The sequence below is a fragment of the Crotalus tigris genome, unplaced genomic scaffold (genome assembly GCF_016545835.1).
Source record: "Crotalus tigris isolate CLP2741 ecotype Arizona unplaced genomic scaffold, ASM1654583v1 scf7180000024445.887990, whole genome shotgun sequence".
NCBI lineage: Eukaryota > Metazoa > Chordata > Lepidosauria > Squamata > Viperidae > Crotalus > Crotalus tigris.
In genome coordinates this window covers 261,672-284,534 of record NW_024100614.1, presented here as the reverse complement: position 1 = coordinate 284,534, position 22,863 = coordinate 261,672, and the positions used below count along the sequence as shown (strand labels likewise).

General features: G+C 34.6%; 1 protein-coding gene across 8 annotated transcripts in view; it reads left to right on the top strand.

The window, feature by feature from the left end:
* Nucleotides 1–22,863, top strand: part of STAU2 (staufen double-stranded RNA binding protein 2) — a 181,317-nt gene that overhangs the window by 90,631 nt on the left and 67,823 nt on the right. For 7 of the 8 annotated variants that reach the window (XM_039332045.1, XM_039332044.1, XM_039332046.1 and 4 more), the window contains one exon: nucleotides 16,990–17,051. The exons of the other annotated variant lie outside the window; for it this stretch is intronic. In XM_039332045.1, the coding sequence (XP_039187979.1) occupies nucleotides 16,990–17,051 (62 nt within the window). The remainder of the gene's footprint in view (nucleotides 1–16,989; nucleotides 17,052–22,863) is intronic. 8 annotated transcript variants of the gene reach the window in all.

Here is a 22,863-nt window from a genome sequence, read left to right as displayed (position 1 = left end):
TTGTCAATAACCATTAGCAGAGCTGGGATAGACATGGTACAACTGTCTTGGATCTCTTTGAGTTCTTGTTAGCTATTGATTTAATTATGTGTATCCTTCTTGTTCAATTATGAGAATTGAGACCAGGAGGATCAGCATTAGTGTTGGTTTTTCTCCTTGTATCCAATTGCATTTGGTGTTGATGGGAGACAAGAGATCAAATCCAAAGACCCTGACTTGCAGGGTGCCACAGGGCAAAAAAACTCACCCTTTTTAAAACATGTTCATGAAGCTACTGAGTGAGATCATCTGTTGGCATGGGGTCAGATATAATCAGTACGCTGATGATTCTCAGCTGTATATCCTGATTCCTGGCCAACTGAATAATATTGTCAAGATCTTGTCTCAGTGCCTAGAAACTATGGGGATCTGGATGGGGAAGAGAATACTTAAACTCATCCTTAGCAATACCAAGGAAATGGAGATGTATGGACCTTCCAGATTTAGGAACTTTCATATCTAGCTCTGAATGGTGTTGCACTTTCCCAGACAGAACTGGCACACCTTTTAGGTCTTCTTAGAATCTCTGCTACTGGTTAAGGAACAGGTAGCATTTTTAGCCAGGAAAGTCTTCATACAGATTTGTCTTGTGTACCAATTGCACTCTTTCCTGGATTGGGACTCCTTCCTCATGGTTATTCATTCTTCCCTACATTATTTCATATATGGACTTTGCAATTTATTTTATATGTGGCTGTCCTTGAAAACCATATGTCAGCTTCAGCTGGTCCAGAATATAACAGCAAGAGCAATTATGATGGGCATGCCACCATATGCCCATGTAAGTCTTCTGCTTAGCAAACAATAGACTTCTGGCTGCAGTTCAAGGTGTTGCTTATCACTTATAAAACATTACATGGCATAGGTCTTATTATTTGAGGGACTGTTTCTCTTCCATTTTTTCTGCCCTGAGTCAGCATGTTCTGTATCCTACTCGTTAAACAGATCGTCCAAATCAAGAAATCAAATCCACACGAAGGCTATAACTAGTTTTATTAATTTAATAACAGAATCTTTCAAGAGTGTATCTGTCTGAGCCTCTCCTGAATATTTTCTATCTATGTGAACTTGGACTTAAAATATATTTGATCCTTCATCTCTTTGGTAATAGATTTTGCATATCTCCATCAAAATCATCTTCCTTACTCTGTACGTGCCATCTGATGGGACCCATGAAGCATGCTTTCTCTGTCATAGTGCCTATTCTCTGGAACAGTTTTTACCCCAGAGATTCAAGTGACCTCAACCTTACTCTTTTTTACATAAGCCTTGGAAAAATGAGTTTCTTTCCCAGGCATTGGCCTAAGATGTGGATGTGGGTTTCCTATGTGAAGCATTTTATGTCTCTTTAACTGGGATGATCCTCTTCCTGTCTGGTGTTGTCCTGTTATTTTGATTTTACCTTTGTGCACTGCTCAGTCATCAAGCAATTGGGCAGTTTTAGAAATAACTAGCTAACCAATTCAGGGATTTTCTCTTGATCTCCATCCAAATACTAACAAAGTCAGATATTAGGGTTTTTTCAGTCAGGTGGGAGTGAAGGTCAACTCAAGGGAGTCTTTTCATTTCTCTGAGCATTAAAGTGACTCCCTGAAATATTACACTTGAGATGTTTTTGTTCTAAGTCCCAGATAATTTGTTCCATTCTGTCCTTACAGAATAACTGCTAAAACTCTCTATTCTACCCTAGATAAGCATTTGCAGCAGTGTGGCATGTTGTGGAGTACTGTTCTGAGACTCATAAGAACCCTCTTCTCTTTGTTATATCTAAGCAGATATCAAAATGCTCATCTCCATTGTTATACTGCATTATAAATTTAGAGTTTGAACAGATGTGTACTTAATCAGAATCTTTGTGTGGCTGTGTAATCTCTATTCTACAAAACCAAGTTAAGAGCAGGTGATATCTATAGTTCACTGATGATGCACATTGTATTTAAACAAGTCTTTGCACTGAAGTAATATGCCATACATTTTAGAAGTAAGGTGACAGGAACTACCACTACACTTTCATGTTCTTCAGCGGTGTGGAAGAAATGTTGACATACAGCCAAAGCAATCAAACTGAACTAATTTTCTTTTCTAGTTTGATTTAACATGATGCTCGGAGCCCTTGGAAGTTATTAAACTCTGCAGTGTGTATGGTCAATTTAATTTCCCCATGGAGATTGTTTATCAAACAATTATAAGAAGGCACTTAAAATCAGAAACCTTATGGGAAAACTCTAATCCTCTGTTCATTTGTTTTTAATTTCTGATATTTCATTTATGTTTTGCACCTTTTATTTTATGAAGGGCACTTTTTTAAAAAATATTTTTCTCAATGTTCTCTAAAGCAAAAAAAATTCATAATTTTAAATATTTTTAAGTAAAAAAAGGAGCATTGTTTGCTTTGAATTATTTTGAAATACACTTTCATTCTGGTTTATATATACAGTTTACCAGTTTATATATACAACTAAGACAGATAGATAGATAGATAGATAGATAGATAGATAGATAGATAGATAGATAGATAGACAGACAGACAGACAGACAGACAGACAGATACAAACACAAACATTATATATGAAAACTGATGCCCCAGACTGAAAATAAATTTACAGTGTTCATTATAATAATTAGAATAAAATCAAAGATCTTGAATTTGTTTTTACATGAACAAAATCTCCATGTTGCTCTATATTAAAAGAAAAAAATGTTTAGAATTTTGGTATGCTTATTAAACTGTCTAGGCTGAAGTAGATTTATATTATCTGCAAAATTATTTTTCTCAAACTTTGATTTTATATTATAGAATGAAACTGGGATGGTAGTTTCCAACCATTCTTTGCATGCATGAATAATAGTAAATAGTATAAACATTGCCTAATTCCTTCAGCAAATTAGCCAAACTCAGGGAAAATTGTCTTTAAAATAATTGTACAAAGAGCTCCATTAAATTATTATTTTTATTCAGTGTAGAATTATTTTCTTCCTTTTTTCTGTTGATACCAAAAATTAGGCTGAATCAGGGTAGTTGCAGGGGAGGGGTATCACAAAACCTAAAATGGCCATGTGATTGAATCCCTGTCCTTTTTATATAGTTGCATGAATTAAAGGGTCAGGGCTTTGATCATGGGATTCTAGTCGCCATCTTAACTTTTTTGACATGCTTCCTCTCATTGGCTGCTGCTGCTGCTGAGTCTATGACTTGTATGACTAATGCAGTTCCCAAAATAATTTTTCCCTCTAGTTATTAAATTTGATGTGTTGGAAAAACAGGTACTAATTCAAACTGATGTCTACTTTTCTATGTGCAAGGATTTTTTTTAAAAAAAATAACCTCCATCAGAAAAAAATTAGAAATTAAAATTATGGGAGAGTATTTTGTGCTTTTCTATTGGCATCCTTAACAGTAGTGAAAACCTGAGGCTTGAAAATCAGAATTGTATTTCATAAACAGTTTCTCATATACAGACTTATGATCTGGAGCATATATTTATTATTTTCAATTTGCAGCAGCATGTAACAAGCCTCAAATTAGCATATTTAAAAGTGTATATACCTCTTGTATATTATCTTGACTCTTGCTCTTCATTAAATACAAATTAATATTTGAAATTAATAATATAAGCAAAATTGTTGCTCTCCAGTCAGTGCTAATTTGTAAGAAGCTACATAGAAGAGTAGGGAGGAATGCTTTTGGAGTATGATTGAGAAACCTGTTGAGAAAATAGGCAACTATTGACAGGTCTGATTCATGACTGAGTGACTGTTCTGCTAGTCTTCACATGATCCCCACAGAGGGAAAGCTTTGACCACCTGCTAAACAAGGTCTGTTTGAAGTTTCTTCTTAACAGTTCCAAGACGTTAATTCAGCAGGACAGCTCCACTGGAGTTCTCGATGTCACCAAATCAGCAGCTGTTGAGGTCCATTCACTCCAGCATGAAATGTTTATATAAGGGGTCCTCCCCCAATTTATTTTATTTATTACTATGGAAAAATAAATAGGAAACTGAAATGTTCACAACATTCAGCTTTTACAGATGCCAATATATTAATGGTTCTACTGTTCTTAGGATTTCTGTTCAGTCTCTCCTTTCCAAACTTGATCTGCCCATAATAGAGGAGAATAGCTAAAATGAAGTAGATTATAGCACAATCTGTACATACAGATGTCCTATTAAGTTTGATAAGTCTTAATGCCTCATATACATAAGTTTCACTTTAAACAGTTAAGAAATGCTATATTGAGGAAAGAAGTCCAAATATGAAAGCCTTTGTTCCTTTTTCATTATTTAATTTATCAATAAAGTACTGCGGGGGGGGGGGGAAACGGGACAGAACAACACATTCATGTGATCAAAGTTTTTGATATTTAAGTGCTTTAATTTGCTAGATGTACTGTCAGTTGTAAATATTATCAGGAGAACTGTTTTAACCTTAGGGAATATAACCACATAATTTTTTTTCTTGGTATAACCAATTTGTTTTTCTTTTTATTGTAGACTTGTAAGTCTTAAGTGTATTTTTATAAGACTGTTAATGTGTTCCATTCTTTCTGATGTGTTTTGTCCTCCCTACTATTATCAGATTTCATTATATGAGTAGAATTATCAGCTCAACCCATTGTACAGCAAAGCAGTATTAAGTCTGTCTGGAATTTGCTGCTCTTTAAGTTTACAGAAAAAAATTGTGTAAATCAGGCTCTCTAGTTTCAGTGGGAGGCACAGGGTTGAACAGCATCCATTTGTCAAGTTGATTGCTCCTCACTGAGGTTGCCTTTGCTTGTCTTTGAACAGGAGTGAAATCCTATGTGAAGCCCCATTTCTGTCATTTACACTAACATCCATCCTCTTAAACCAAGGCCTCCAAGAAAAAAAAACAAAGTGTTGGCACAATATAATCAGTCACTCAAGTTGTCCGTCATTTGTTTTTTAAAAAAGGAAGTTACTTTTAAGTTAGTAGAGCAGAAAATTGTGGAAAGTTGGGTATAGAGCTGTAGTAAAGGGAGGACAATTTAAACATAAAGAGAAGACATCCTGTCTGTTTTGTTCTTTTTTGTCTTGTAACCAGAGAGTATTCATTTATTTGTACATTGATTTCAGTATTCTTGGTAGGTGTATAAATATTTTTTTAACTTTTATTTCAAAGAAATACTAGGTTTACACTTTGCCTATATTATAGCTCACATGAATAATCAGGATGGGACCATTAGGCACTAATCAGAACAATGAAATTTAATCAGAATAAGAATTAGCAGCAGACAACAAATTCCACACTCATATAATTCTTTCCTGGCTCAAACATAGCTGGATATGCAAAACAATGTGCACAAAATTCCACACTTATCTGTATTCTTCCAGGTAGAAGTGGTTCAAGGTGAGGGTAACACAAAAAAGAAATTGGTAGTTAAGAGAAGGAAGAGGAAGAGAGGCTAGAAAGATTGAGGGAAAACAAGCTGGCAGAATAATCCATGATGGGATTTTATGTATTTATTAATTAAATTTATATCCCAGCCTTCTCACTGTCAAGCAACTCTGGGCAGCTTATAACATCATACAGGTTCTTCCAATTCTGTTATTCTGTTATGTTGAAGCCAAAGGGGAAAAGTGTAAGCTTTCATGACTTACAGCTCCCTTTTCTTTACATTCTCCCCATAAGACGCAAGTCCACTCCCAGATAGAACCTTAAAACATTAATATTAAAATTCATAGAAATTAAATAAGTTAGGAACCAGAAAGAACAGTGCCTGAATGAAAAAAAGACAGGAAGGTGGTCAGACGCTGGCCAGCCACTGGGAGATGCCGTACAAGGCATTAGAAGCAATAACTATGATGAGGGAAGACCCAGGGATGATCCGGAATGATCTGATCCACTTGCCATTGTCCATGATTTAATCAAGAATTCCAGATGACTAGCACAAAAGACCTTATGAGCAGTTAGAAATCTATGTAGATCCCCATTTTTTTTTTACTTAGATTGTGGGATAGAGACAAACTCTAAAGCTGCACCACTTAAGAAAAAATATATTTTAAAACTAAGCATATTAATACAGCATAAATGCAAATCTATGCTTGCTAATAATGTATCATTAAATTCCATACTTTATTTTTTTTAATCTAAATCAGTGTCTGGAAAGTGTAATCCAAAAAGAAAAAAACTAATCAAATGTTATTCTTTGTTTTAAATAAAAAAATATTACATTGTAATATGATGTGAACTTCATAAATATCACAGCTCTCCTTTAGAGCAGCCCGTGATTATTTTTCTTACTAAAGATATTGATAACATTCCTTATTCCTCTGAAGAGGAATGAAATATTGTTCTAGCTTCTGCACTTAAACTGTGAAAAAGTATTTGGGTAACTTAATCTGCAGTATAGTGAAAGCTTAAACTCAAAGTTGAGTTTTAAATTACCCCTTTACCTCATAATTCTTCTTTATTTAGGTTAAGTGGTAGATTTTAAAGTTAGGGCTTAATTACACAGCTTTATTTGGAGCATAGGAATTCTGTCCTAAAGCAATTTACAATGGATTTTATCCATGAAAAGAATGATAATATTTTAAGTAAAGAAATATTTAATAAGATTAATTTATGCTCTGACTGGGTATTTCACCTATACATGTTTCCATTTTCAGTACCAGTCTAGATTCTAAGAAACATCCACTTACAGGTATCTTTGACTTGCAACTGGTTGCTTAGCAACCATTCAAAATTTCAACAGACCCTGAAAAATTACTTACAATCAGAATTCAAAGTTCAGATGCCTGAGTCACTTGTATTTTGGGTGCTCAGCAACTGGTTTGCATTTATGGCCATTTGCAGCAGCCACAATCAAATGAACATTATTTACAATGTTTTTGCCAGAAACTGGTGTTATTTCTGGTTTCTGGCAAAAATCACCCCATAATGAACAATGGGTTCACTTAACAACCACAACCACAACATTTGTTTAATGACTGCCACATTTGCTTAACAATTGCTCCCCCCAAAAAGTTGCAAAATTGGGCATAGTCGCATGATGACCTGCTTTATGACTGTCTAGAGTCTTATCACTGAAATTGTGGGCTGCCAATGTGGTAAGTGGACTACCTGCATCATAATAGGCTATAAAATTACATATACATTTTGCATGGAATACTTTCAAAATTTATACTTGAGCTTTTTCTGTGTGAGGTTTTGATGAACACTACTTTCTACTGGTCTAGACAATAGAACAAGAGTGTGGAAAACCAGCATGTAAGATCCCTTAATTTAAGGGTAAATTAAGGGCTCTTACATGCTGTTTTTTTCCCACTCTGGTTCTGTTGTCTGGACCTAGCAATGTGTCATGAGCATAAGTATGCAAAAAAAAAAAAAAAAAGGCAGAAACAGTATACAGCAAACCACATTTGACATTCTATTAATTTATAATATTATGAACTGGTATTCTGAAAAACAAAATCTATGTTTTTCTATCATATTTACTTATAGGATCATTCAACATATAAAATAGGTGGGATCCTAGCTTAATCAGAGTACAGCTATCGAAATGAATGTGCAAATTAATATGACTACCATTAGTATGGCTGATTTAAGTGGCTTTGCTCTAGTTTTGATCAGTTATATGCAGCTGATCATCCCAAAACATGAGTTTCAGATTTTAAAACCAGCTTTCTATTTTTACCTTTTTATAATTTAGAAAAGTATTCATCAAACAAATTAAGCCTATAGCAAATCATGTATATATCCTAATGAATATTTTAATTTTTTTATTCAGTTGTGGACCGTCAGAAACTGTCTGTTTTTTTAAAACAAATAATTGTCAAATAGGTTCCCCAAAAAATATTCCTGTAGTAAATGAAATGAAAGTAAAACTAGAAAAGTTATTTTTTTAAATGTTGATATTAAAAATGTTCATACATTTTTCATTTGATTTGTATGAATTTGAACTTAGCTATTACTAGGACTGTTCAAAACATGGTTCAAAGAAGGAAAGTAAAAAGTTTGTCAATCTCTTAAAACATTCAGTAGACAAATTATAACAAGAATTAAAAGGACAGCACTTTTATCTATGTAGAGGAAAGAGGAAACGGCCTTGAGGGAGAGAAGAAAGAACCACTCCCAAGGCAACAGATAGAGAAAAAACTTCTAAGTAAGGGACAGCAATGTAATATTTGCAGACATCTCAGACCAGCCCCTTCCTAGTTCATACAAAGATAAAGAGAGGGACACCCATTCAGACTTACAAGATTTTGTTTCTATAACTTTACAATAAAACTAGTATTGACCTACATGACTTTGATTTCCTAGTCTGGTCTATCTTGAAGGACTGACATGCATGAGTATGCCAAGTCAGAGTCTGACCTTTTTTTGCTTGAAATAGTGATCCCCACTTCGTCTCACAATATAACATTATTATTCATATCTCTGCTCTCTTGAAAGTATAAATGCACAGCAATTGCCCATAATTTTTTCTCGGAGGGAGACAGGAGCAGTAAGTAAATAGGGAGATTTAATAAGTAATTGCATCTCTAACGTATTAAATATATATAATTAATAACACCAGAGGGAAAACTATCCATTAAAATATTTTTAAATCATCCTAAAATGTATTTTTAGGATTAATAAGCTTTCACAGCCTCACACAGTACAATAGCTTATTAGGTTTTGTTAACATAGACTACTTAGTTGACTCTACAACCTAGATAGTTCATGTTTCTTGATAGGATAGACTGTATTGACTTTAACAGCTGGAATTTGTATTGATAAAGATTTGTTTGCTTCTTTCTCTAAGAACATTTTGGAAGAGCCTTTATTACTGAATAATACAGAAGCCATAATAGCTGTCAAATATGGCCAGACAAAGTAAGGGCCTCTTTAGAAGAGGTGTGCCATAATCTCCTTCAAGACTGCATGTAATGCTTTCTTTTGTTAAAGAAGTGTTCACAATCTCCTGGATCTAGCAACTGCTGAACTACCTGTGTCCCAAAGGTGTCAGCATCTTTTGAGAAAATATACAATGAAAAGGATGTTATGGTTAGAAAATAGAACACTGATGTTTTTTATAGCAATCTGTTTATTAGCCATACAAAACCAGAAGAAATCTACTCCTTAAAACTTTGAAGTGTCCTGTTCTCAAGGCAGCTACTTTAAGGTCCTTCTCATCTATCAGATCACGTATGCATGCATAGACAATGCTTGCAGTGGTGTGACTACAAAAATATTGTCCTGGAATTATTAGAAAGCCATTATGCATCCATTGATAAAGAAGCCTAAGCCAATAGTATTAGAAATTTAAAAAAGAACAGATCACAAGATACTGTACAATTCATAGAGAAGAGCTGAGGATTTTTATGCAGAATACATAAAATTGTATCAGGCATGACATGTAACCTATTGAGGCTGTTGAGTATATTGAGAAAGAATGCATGCAGGTACTGACAGCATTGGGTAAAGATGAATATGAAAACAGCAGGTTTTACTTCTTTTTTGAGAAAATATATTGCAAGACTTAGCACTAGAATTCATAAATAAGTTTACATTTCAACCTTGTATGGTGGATTTGGAAATCTTTGTTCTTTCCCAAGTGCTTTACATTTTTAAATATATGTTAGACTATACACCTGAAACTATAATGTATGGAAAGGTTTTTATGTGAATGCATAGCAGACAGATGCCAGTGTAACAAAAATTCTTTCATTATCATGAATCTTCATGGTAAAGTATTGATTGCATGGCAAATTGAGCTTGAAGGTCATACCTAAGAAAAGTTGGCAAAGGAGTATACTGTAGGTTTCTTTCCCTTCAAATATCTCAAGATTACATCCCAAGAAGTGACTGAAACACAAAAGAATATGATAAATACTTTGTGCCTTCCTTTAATCTCTGCTGTTCAAGCAGTATTTTGATCAGTAGTGGGCAAAGATTTATATATAGTTCAGGAGAAAGAGAAGCAAGGAAAAAAAATCTTCATTATCTGTGTATCTAATTCCTCCCTGTAAATTTCTAGCTACCTCACTGCTTCTCTTGCCAATTTAATGAGTAGATAAAATTTCTTATGTGTGTGTAAGTGATTTTCTTTTCCTTTGTAAATGATGTGAACCTACGATCAAATGTTATCTTTGCTGCTGACGCAAGGAAATTAAAAGCGGTATTATCGTTCTGTTCAGTGTTCTTTTTAGAGAAAACTGCTGGTTAGGTCAATTTACTTGGCTCGATACCATGCTTTAATCTTAACCTGGGGCGTACTTCAAATACACAGCAGCTGGCTCAGACATCTTCATGCATGATTGCATGTTAATTTCTCTTCGTTGAGAGGTGGGAATCCAGCAAAAAATTCTCTGCTGAATGAAAATGTTATGGGATTCCTAACGGGTGAATAAGCACTCTCACATGATCGAATAAACCTGGAATTGGTTGCCTGAACTTTCAGGGGCCTGATTCCTCCAGGGCATAAGACTTTAGTTGTATTACAGTATGGATAAATTTGTCCCAACAATTTTCAGTCTAAGAATGTGGCAAGAACAAAGCATAGCATTCTCTTCTGCTGCTTTGCCCACTTTAAGTGCTCTAATTAGAACAAAATGTGCATGATTTTCCAGTAAAAACAAGAATTAGGAGATTTGGGCATGTGACGGCTAACTGCTGGAATTACCTATCTGTGTGAAATATTGAGAAAGAAAAGATGCTGTAAACAGCCTTTACCTTGTAATATCTAATGAGTACCCAACATCCCATTCAGCAGATTTTATGGGCAATTCATCAGATTGTTCATGCAAATTAAACATATGCGGTTGAAGCTCTGTTCATATTAATCAGGGTGACTAGTTTTCAGTACAGGTTGGCAGAGAATTTGGCATCAGGAGCGTTGGCTGTAAAACTCCCTTTATAAATACTACCTTACATTTACTTTTCAGGCTTTTATTATTGCATTTTCTAATCTTCCAATATCTTTTTTTAACTTCTTTCTTGAAACAAATATTACACAGAGCAGACAAACTTCAAGAAGAAAGTATTTTGCAGTGGAAAAAAGTTAAACTCTAGTCTTGAATAATGTTGTCGTCGTCATCATCATCATCTACTTGTAGTGAATTATGAAACTAAACATGCAATCCTTCATCTAGGGTGAGGAAGAATACAAGTAGGTTTAGCAAAATTTCACAGAAATTTTTAAAAAGAATTTGATAAACAAAAAAAAAATAAAAACTACCCATCTAATATTTCTACTACTTTCACAATCTTGTTTGAGGGAGCTGTTTTTTAATTAAAAAGTTATATATATTTGTCACATATTATATTAGCCATTTGTACATGAATAAATGCAGGCGCCAATCTTGTTGAAGCCTCTAATTTATTATGTGTCTGGATTTGTACATAAGTGAGCTAAAACTAGTACAAAGCAGAACCAATAGGACCTGTTTGAGAAAGGTTCTTGATCATTCTGTTACCTTACAGTCCACAATGGCTGGGTTCTGAGAGCTACTAGCATAGCATTTTGCAGAATCAGTTGCTTAATGAACAGTCTGTTTTCTCTCCCTGTTAGATTAAGTGTTGCTTCTTTTAAATCATGTGTGTCATTTTTGTATAAATTTATTAGGAAAGACAAACTTCCTTTGAATTGCTCATTATTGTTGTTTCCTGCTGCGGTGTATAAAGAGGAAGGCTGTCATCTCAGAGGGGGTTGTGAATCAGAACTGTGGGGCATGTCATTGTCACATTGTTTTTTTTCTGCCATGCCTCTGAAGAGTTTGCCAGAGCTCCCCATTAAATATTCTTATTTTTGGATGCAACTTGATTGTCACTTCTACTTAACTGCACTCATTTCCAGCCTCCAACAATGTGCAAGCTTTGTTTTAGGACCATGAATTGTGTAAAGAAGCACTTTAACAAAATATAAATGTTGGCCTATTTAGTGTAAGCAAATCTAGAAATTAACCCTGTTTATAACAAATACCTTCATAACAAATGCACAGAACTCCGTTGCTACATACTTTTATGTACCTCATTACATACCTACATACTTTTACATATCTACTACATAATCATCACATAATTTTCATAATTTTCTCCTTTTACATAATGTTTTAAGTGTATTCCCTCAAGTATAATTATTCAGATTGATATAATGAAGATAAATTATCTCAGTATTTAAAAGCTGTTTTCATAACATGGGCCTTCTTTGTTTTTGAATAATAGCCATAGCTCTTAATGAGTTCTGAGCTTTATTTTGGGTTTTAAGTCACAGTTGAAGTTGAATAGTAGGTGCATTTTCCCCGTGGCTAAAAGATGTTACTGTTAAAAGAAAAGTTAAACTTAGAAGCTTGAAGACAAAGAATTCTATCTTTAAATTAGAAAAAAGTTGTTTCTGATTGCTGAGATATTTGTTTGACAAGCAGTCAGGTGGAAGTAGTACAGTATGAAAGTTAATAGTGTACATAAAAAAAACCTAATCCAAATTAGAAATAAAAAAAAACTTTGCCAAGGTACACTTTCCTTTTATAAAGATGACTAAGGCTAGAGGTAGAAGGACTTAAGAAAAAATGTAATTTAAAAAGAGTTTATGTTTGTAGTTTATTTAGATTTAAGCAGATTGGTATTCCAGGTTGTACTGGTCTGTTTTATTTTATATCTCAAGGTAACACAAGTGTCCAGTACAGTCATTCTATTGAAAATATACTGGCCCTTCCTTTTTCTGCAGTATATGAAATTAATTTTTACTGAGACAAATTAGTCAGGTTTAGGCAGTATTGTCTTTCTTTAGCGGAAACATTTTCATTAAGATCCTTTATCTGATAATGTTTTACTCAGAGTCTTTCTACTGAGGCTATGTAATCCCTCAGATTCAGTTTTAAAAAGATGCTTTGGAATATGAAGGAGCATGAACAGCATTGTCTGTGACCCATTAAAACAACCAAGCCTGTTCCCAGAATTACATGATCACAGCATGTACATAATCCTGCAAATAGACAAGGCTGCTGGAATTAATCACTGATAGGTGCTGCATATATGCTCCCATGATTTCTGAAGCACTCTTCTGAATCAAATGCAAAACATCCTACATACAAGGCATAAATTTTGTTATGGTATTCTAGCATTCTCCAATGCTTTCTACATGTCCACTAGCAGCTAACCAGTAAAGGAAGATGCTGCCTGGATGTTTTTTGTGATACATGACATCAAGAATGCAGTAATTCAGTCATAAGGCCATCTCAGACTAACTGACTATCTACATTGGTCAAAAAGCACTAAGCAGGCTAATGTAGTGGGCAGGTGGGAAGGAAGGAAGGAAGGAAGGAAGGAAGGAAGGAAGGAAGGAAGGAAGGAAGGAAGGAAGGAAGGAAGGAAGGAGAAAACTGTATAACATTTAAACTAATGCCTTTATGGGGTCAGGGGAAGTATGCTTGGAAATTTTCAACCTATGGATAACACAATTTGAAAAAAATGTTCAAACAAACAAGTTAGAGTACTCCAACAAATCCATTGTTCTGCTTGAAATGAGTGTGCTGGAGTTAAAAAAATGCATTAAAAGAGAATTCACTGCTTTTTTCTTTGGTATATGTACTATAAGGAAAAAGTCCCTTCTAATGTGAACAATATAATTTCTGGTTAGACTTTTCAGGATACTGATCCAAGATTTGATTGCAATACAAATCACACTAGTACAATCAAGGAAATCTAAAATATTATAGATTACTAAGCACATGAGCATTAATAATTAGGCAATTACAAAAAAAAATATGAAGTACACATTATTGTTGCTGTTATTATATTTTTATCCCACCTTTGCTAAAATGTTTACAGTAAACAGTTCAAAATCAAATCAATCTTTATTATGGTCATAGACCTGGATAAATAAACCATTTCTCTTGAACCCCAAAAAACAACAATAGTGAATACTGAAATAAATAACAAACTACCATTAATCCTCAATTTATGACCACAATTGAGCCTAAAAGTTATGTTTTTAAGTAAGAAATTTGTTAAGTGAATTTTTCCCCATTTGACGTCTTTTCTTGCCACATTTCTTAAGTGAATCACTGCAGTTGTTAAATTAGTAACAAGTTTGTTAAGTGAATCAGATTTGCCCACTGACTTTGTTTGTCAGAAGATTGCAAAAGGGGATCACGTGATCCCAGGGCACTGCAACCATCATAAATGTCAGCCAATTGTCAAGCATCTAAATGTAAATCACATGACCATGGGGATGCTGCAATGGTCATAAGTGTGAAAAATGGTCATAAGTCACTTTTTTCAGTGTTGTAACTTTGAACAGTCACTACTAAGTGAACTATTGTAAGTCAAGTACTATATTAGCTAACAAAAGATAGAATATCTGAATATATTTTTACATATTGCAGAACATAAAGAATAAATATATGTAAAATAACTATGATTTGTGGAAAAAAACCCTGAATGTGGAGTTTGTAGTTGAAAGATTAAAATTCTAAGATTGCATTCAATTTACTTGACAGTTCTTAATGAATTTCGTGTAAAAATATTGATTCATTATCAAAATGATATGATGTTACTAAAATTGGCTTCTATATGGACGACTAGAATGTTAGCAAGAAATCATTGATTTTTTTTCCTAAATAGTACTTAGGAAGTTATTGCAATTTTAAACTTAACATCTGTATAAATAGATTGAAACTAGAGTTTTTATTAAAGCTACAGTTGTTAAACATAAGGAAGAAAATGCTCTCCCAAGAATATACTGTATTAGCTGATTTTTAAAGAAGGAAATCCTCACTATTATTTTGAGATATTAACGGAGAAATTAAAATTTTAATAATGATGATGGAATGATGGAATAGATTAAATACACTTGGATTCTGAAATATCATTCCAAAGGGTCTTGAATAAATTTAGAAATCATAAAATAATCCATTAGTCTTCAATCTTTTGGGCTAATAGCACTGATCATCTTACACAGACAATCTTTTTATAAATAAATGTTTCAAAGCAGATTGATGATTCCAGTTGCCTGTCGTTGTAGTCTTCATTTACAACCATAATAAAGAAATATTCTAGAAAATGAAAGTAACAGATAACCAAAACATTTCTCTCTTTTTTAAAAAAGCCACATTAAAAATAATATAAACTACTAAAATCAGGAGCACTTTTGGGCATTGGAAGAGGATTCAGGGATCATTGGAATTGGCAGTGCAGAACTTTTGTCAGAGTTGAATGAAATTTGGTGGCATAAAGAACATTACATGAAGGAGATAAATTTAATATTCTTTTCCTATTGGAATTTCTTCTGTTGCTTCTCTACTATTGCATTCAAATTTTACATCAATGTGCACCATACAATCTTTTTCTTATTTGGGTTGTTAATTATATTTTGCCAACAGTTTATAGATAAGGCCCAGCAAATGTTCCAAATTACGTATTATGAGATTTTGAAATTCAATTACTTGTTTCTGCAACTCTTTTAGTACAATACTACTTATCTAAAAATATTGAAATCAATCAGGTAGACTGGACCATTATAAATCAAGTCTCTGAAAATATTTTATCTTTCTCTTATTAATAATTAAACTTTGCAAACTAAATGACATTAGTTCTTTACTGAGCTTTTAATGCTTTTCTATTCATGGAAATAAACATTTAATAGCAAAACAAGAGAAGAGAATTTGGACTTACTGTTTTTCTGTTTATATTCCAGACAGTCAATATTTTACTTACTGCATTATCTTTTATACATTGTTTATCTCTGTTTATATTATCCCAAAGATATTTATGCAAATTCTCTGAAAATCCTGCTCCTTCCAGAAAGGTAGCTAGACTATAAGGGGATACATTCTCATCTGAAATCTGACAAATACCACTGTTTCCACTTTTGATCTCTCTCTCTCTCTCTCTCTCTCTCTCTCTCTCTCTCTCTCTCTCTCTCTCTCTCTCTCTCTCCCTCCCTCCCTCCCTCTCCCTCCTCCCTCCCTCTCCCTCCCTCCCTCCCCCCCTCTCTCTCCATCATGTCTTTTGATCCACTATATCTTATAAAATTCATGAAAATAATTTTTAAACAATGCATTGCTTATTTTTCTACTTATTCAGAGTAAGGGTAATGTTTTCAATATTTTCTAGCAAAGGTTCACCATATTAGTTGGTTACAAGAGAAACACCAACGTGTTTTCACTATCTTAAAGATTAAGAGTACATTGTGACATTTGTTTGTTGTGGTCAATTTTCTTCTTCTTCTGTTCAGTCCTGTCTGATTCTTGGAGGCTGCCTAGACAAATCCCTGTAGTTTTCTTGACAAGGTTTTCAAAAGTGGTTTGTCATTGCCCCCTTCCTACGGCTCCTCCAGGGGTGCATTCAGCCAGTTCTCCGAACTCAACAAAATTTAGCTACCGGTTCTACCAAACTGGTGCGAACTGGCTAAATCCCATCACTGTTGAGAACCACTGGTATACATCATTAAAAGTCACAATAAATGACTGAGTCTTACAGATGCTACACAAATTTTCCAGCCATGCTCCCACAATGTTTTTTAGTGGATTGAGTTGGGAATTAAATGCATTGTGGGAATCCCAGAAAGGAGCCAGCTATGTTGGATTTGGTACCAAACAGATCCAGTCATGCTATATTAAGCTAACAGGTCATCCATGTGACAGGAACTCCCAAATTATGAGAGATCAAATAGGGTTTGAAGTGAGTGGGATGTAAACATTTTTGTATGAATTGGATCTTAGAATATCACCAGTTTTTCTGTTAGTTATTTTTCTTCCTTCTCTCTTTCCCTTTCACACTCATTGGTCCTGCTTGGCCAGTGGGGAAAGGGTGAAGATGTTATGAAACCTTGCCAATACTTGTGTGAGGTCAGGTTCATGGGGTACCTGGCACTTCCTTGAGAAATTGGTTGATTCCCAAAGTGTATCTTCAGTAATTGTAACCTATCAGAACCATTGTAAATGAGATTTAACAGGATTAATGATTGACCCAATCAGTCTTTAACAAGTTTTTTTCTCCCTTATAATTAGCATATTTTCTGCAATCCAGAAAACAAGTTCCTGGAGCAGTTTCAACTCCATCTACAGCCCAGGTAACATCTATTACCAATACGTTTAGACAGTGTAGTTTAATGTGAGTCTGTGAAACCAAAAAGTTACTTCTAGAGAGGACTCAGGAGATAACCAAGACTTGTGGGAGATTTCTGTCAGCACATCATCAAGGCATGGTATTTTGGTGAGTTTTTATGATCCCTGCTAGATTGGTCCAGTGACTTGGCATATTGTCTAGAGAGACTTTCTAATCTATAATGAAAAAAGAGGCATATTTCCAAGAAATGTTTGTATTTTGTTAACTAGTGTACACATTTTCTCTGGAATTTTTCCAAGGTTTATAATGTTACAAGTTTGAAATAATGCCATAAGGAAGATGGCCAAATTAGTATTGTGCATGAAATTCAAAATAGTGGTTGAAATTAGTCAGCAACCAAAGGAACCTTACAAAAGGCAATTGAACAATTGATACGGAATACCATTTGCAGTGAGACTTGGGCCTGGAAATCTGTCTCATTTCCTGATACAGTTGGGGTTTCAAAATCAGAAGAACACCTGACAGTCAATTTGAACAATATTTATCAAAACAATATTGATCTGCTGCTACCCCAGGACTGTATATAGCTCATGAGCCCTATTTATCAAAGCCCAGAGTCTCCTTTTGTCATAGCTGCAAAAAAATAAGTTTAACTTTGCTTTAACAAACATACTTCAAAATTCTTTGCCCAAACCATGGCACATAGAATTCAACAACCCAAGCCACATCTCTTTGCTTCATCACTCTTTCCACTGCAGTCTTCGAACTCTTTCCAAATACTATGTACTGTAGTTTCAAAATATTGTCCAGTCTTGAACTAGATGAACCATAGCTTGACTTGCTTTAAAACATCTTATTATGTTCTTAGAAGTTACTGAATTGACTTTATTTTGGGAGACATGCTCCATAACCTATTTGGCCTTCATAGGTAGGACCGAACAAATAGTATCACTTCCTCATCTATAAATAATAATATCTTTATTTTGAATAGATGAAGCCTTCTACAAGTCACAACTTTAGATTCATACTCATTTTGTCAGCTTCTTGCTCACCCAGAATTCTTCTTTTTCCACAAACACAATTGCACATTCCATAAGATTTGTTGTTTTTGATGGTTTGTACTTATCTATCCACTTGCAAGAGAAAAGAAGGCATATGACAACTGATTCTCTGAGATATTTAATAGTCTAGTATTTAAGTAAATAGGTATGTTGATGCAACTGAAGTTCAAAACACCTGTTAGATTGTCACAACAATAATGTACTGATTATAACAGATTGAATTGAAATTTATTTTACAAGCAGTTTTTTCATGAATGAGCAAATAAACCAGATGTTTGTGGTTGAAAAACCTGAGGAACGAAAAAAGGAATCACACACTTTAGGGTATATTCACATGGTCTATCTTCCATACACAAATTTTATAAACATGCAGCAAGATGATGACCAGATGGTGACCAGGTGGTGGACAAATGTGAATAATCATACCAGATTTCTTGTGGGAATATTCATATTATACACAGATTATATGGGCTAATTTCAGCCGTAGGCTTTACATTTAAACCTCTGTCATTTGAACTGCAAAAGCCACTAATAAGCTTTTAAAAAATAAATTAGTAACAGAAATAACTTCCCCAACAAAATGCAAAGCACTTTCTAGAAGACCATGCATTTTACCAGGCAAAGCAGCTGAATGACTAGACTATAGCATTAGCTCAAATAGAGTTGTTGTTGTGGGCAAAGTAGGAGGCAGCCAAAACTTAACAAATGTAGTTAAATAGAATCAAATGATATAATTCAATAAAGTATTCCTTGGCATCCCTCCTCTGGCAACAATTTTAACAATTAACATCTTCGTGAATCTGGGTCCTACCTATTTTCTTGAACATCAGAACGAAGGGTAACATATCTATTTCTGAGAGGTGACTGTTGAAGTGGGATGGAGGCTTAACTGAAAAGCACTGGATCATGTTCCGACCTAAATTTCAAGTAGTAGGAGAACTCTTAATTTCATTATGTATCCATGTGGGGTGTTTGTCTCTCTGTGTGTGTACTTATTATCAGCAGTTAGTCCATTGCAAAATGAAAACATCTTCACTGAAGGTTAAAGATTATACTCTATCAAGCTGGTCCAACTGCAGGTTAGTAGATAGAGTTTTTTTCTAACTTCTCAGTCTAGGGCTGAGAGAAAGTATCTGGCCCTAAGTCACCCAAACAGTTTTCCATACCTAAAGAAGTACTATAATTGGTATCTCCTGTTCCTACCCTAGCATCATAGTCACTACACTACATTGGGTCCTGGATAAGCATCAATCTAATGCTCTTCAAATAGCTTAGACTTTCAGAGTTCATGAAAATGTGTCTTAGAATTTCACATTGTTGCTTTTATATGATGTCTAAATATGTGAAATTACTATTTTCTAAAATTAATATAATTCTTGCTTTCATGTCTATCAAAACTAAATAGTTAAAGTGAATATATTCCATGTGAATATATAATATTCATACTTCAAGAAAAAATGTTGGTTGAATTTATTATTTTTTGCTAATTCAACTGTTTGGGCTAACTTGTTTCATAACTGAAACCCTGAAGTGCTTATAAACATATCATTTATCCATGATGGAGGTATATACAATCACACAATATCATCAGACTAAAAGTTGAAAACTGGATAATAATAGTTTACTAAGAAATACAGAACCATAAAAAAATGATAGTTTCTCTGTGTTCTCCCTATTTAAAAAAATAGACACATTCTTTTCTACACCAGATGAAGCAACTACTAAAGAGTCTTGAGGTTGTAATCTGAGATGTATTTTCCCAGCCTATGATGAAGTAGTGCTACACCCTCTTGAAAAGACAACAGCACCCACCGGGTTTATTAGCACTAGCATTCTCTTGATCCCCCAAAGATTGCCAGAAATTTTCAAAGGGGAAAAGATAAATCAGACCATCATGTTTAATCTTACAAGAGTAATCAAACAAGTCCTTTCTAACAATTTGAAAACTAATCTGTCTTAGTCCATTCCATGACAGAGTGAGATACTAACAGCCAATCTCCCTATTTTATTTTCACCACCACCTTCTTAACATCCAACTCTCAGTTGCCAAATACTGAAAGTTAGGATTACTTGGCATTGTGAACTGTATTAGAGTTTACAGCAGGAGCAGCCAACCTGGGTTAAATAAATCAGTGACCAGGAACAAATGTGACCTTTCTTTCATATCCCTGTCCAAGCTCTGAGTATAGTTTATTGCTTTTGACCTTACTGGCCCATACCCATGCACTCTATTTTTTCTGAGCCATAGATACTTTAAATGTGATATATATAGCATTATAAATTAACATGGAACAGAGATGGACTTTGTTCAAAATTGTTGATAGAAGCTGATTCACTGTCATTTGACTGTCTTTTATCCAAAAAGCATTTGCAATAAATAAGTTACTTTATTGCCAAATAATATCCCTTAATGTAACTATTGCAAATAGTAATTTCTTGATTTAAGTCAAGAGGCACACAATATTTGGAGGCTAAGGTATGGTCTTTGAAGGCGGTACCAAGGCAGCACGTCCAAAAGCAGAATGAATAAAGACACAGGAATAGCAGGGACTGATCAAATATTAAATTTGTTGAAGTTCAAATTTCAAATGAATGTGATTAATATGATTATCCTCCTCTGATTAATATAGTTAATATGATTACCCTCCCCCCTTTAAAAAATCATATTCTATCACATTAGATTACAGTGCACAGAAAATGATGAGAAAGTTCTGTGCAGTGGGTATCAAATTTGAAAATTTTTGGAGCCACATAGAGCTCTTGTTCATTTCTGTATCGATAAGGATAGGATGCTGCATAAAGCAAAATTGTTGCAGAAGTCCGTCCCTGAATCTTTGAGAATAGTTGATGTGTCATCATCATCATGATTAACAATGCTTGATAATGTGACTCATTATGCTTTTTTATAATGTACAGAGTATATTTACTGTGATCATCCACAATACCACACAATTTATTTTGGAAATTCTTTCATTCACCTGTGTCCTATGCTCTATAATATAATAATCCTTATAAAAACAGTCTTTCAATTTTACAAAATCCAATCTGGGTCAGTCATCAGGACCAGAGGTTTAGTCTTCTGGGACACCTATATTTGCCTTCATTTGTGTTTAGATTTTATTTATTTATATATTTATATAAATAATATACATGTCACATGTTCCGACTAATGAAGCACTTCAAAGAACTTTCAGGCATGTTTCCTAAAATCTTTATTGCAGAGCTACAGTTTTGCCGGTCGCCATGATGGACTGGTTGATGCCAGAATCTGAACTTCCTTTCGCTGGCATCAAGCTTTCCTTGCTAAACCCCTCCCTTCTTATGCAGTCACAGGTCACATTATCCAATTAGTGAGAAGGTCAAAAGTTTGCTTCCTCTTTCTTTCCCGGGCTTTTTCCCCCTCCCAGTCTAAGCTAAGTATTAACCCAATAAATGCCAGACAGTTTTGCATATTGTCAAAGCAAGAATATACAGTATTTGCAGCATTGACAATACATCTATAGCTTTTATTTATACAATATGGGGTGTGATGGCTCAGTGGTTAAAGACACTGAGCTCGTCAGCTGAGAAGTTGATAGCCTGGGTTTGAGATCTAAGCACCACGCAACAGTGTCAGCTCCAGTTCCTGCCCCAGCTCCTGCCCACCTAGCAATTCAAAAGCATGCAAATGTGAGTAGATTAATAGGTACCACTTTGGTAGGAAAGTAACAGCAGAATAACAGAGTTCGAAAAGACCTTGGAGGTCTTCTTAGTCCAACCGCCTGCCCTGGCAGGAAACCCTATACCAAGGGTAGGCAACCTTGGCTCTTTTATGACTCGTGAACTTCAATTTCCAGTTAAAGTCCACGAGTCATAAAAGAGCCAAGGTTGCCTACCTCTGCCCTATACTATTTCAGACAAATGGTTGTCCAATCTCTTCTGTAAAACTTCCAGTGTTGGAACAATCACAGCATTCCGTGTGCCTTTGGCATATAGCCATGCTGGCCACATGACCACAGAAAATGTCTTCTGATAACTCTAGCTCCCTTGGCCAAGAACCAGAGATGAGTACTGTGCCCTAAAGTCGGATATAACTGAACAGAGAAATCTTTACCTTTTACCTTTATATTTAGTGAATATGGAAAAATTATGGACTAATTGCAATATATTTCAGTAGCTTTAGAATCAACCACTACAATTCCTAGAAAACTGAAATTTATGGACATTTTTTTCCAGTTCCCTTAAATGGATAACATGGAGGAAAATCCACTTCTTACCACCTATTGAGGAAAAAAAACATTCTGTAGAAATTACTTTGGGGATTAATGGCAGTTGCCAGCTGCATAAACAATATAGCAGCATTGTTCAATTTGGGGAGTAAATGAATTCTCATCAGATTAGTGCAAATCTGTAATTAATATGACATCTTGTAAATATTTTCCTTTAATCTCCAAAAAGCAGGCCGTGGACAGCTTTATGTAAGGATAGGAAGCTGGCTGGGATTCTGTAGAGTGATGAACACATCCTGCAAAATGTGCAATCATTTTGACTCCCACTGAAAACAGCATGTGATGTTCTTATAGAAGAGGAGATCCTTTATTCATTAAGAGAGAAAGGAGGGGAAGGCCTCCTCCTGTGAAATGCTTAGCATTCACTGTACTAATTAACTTGCTTTGGTAATGGGACCTGTGAGAGATCACAAGCTCACTGGGTGCATGCGATACCCACAGGATCGGGGTGATCTTCTTGTAGGATTTGCAGTATCCTGGTCTATTT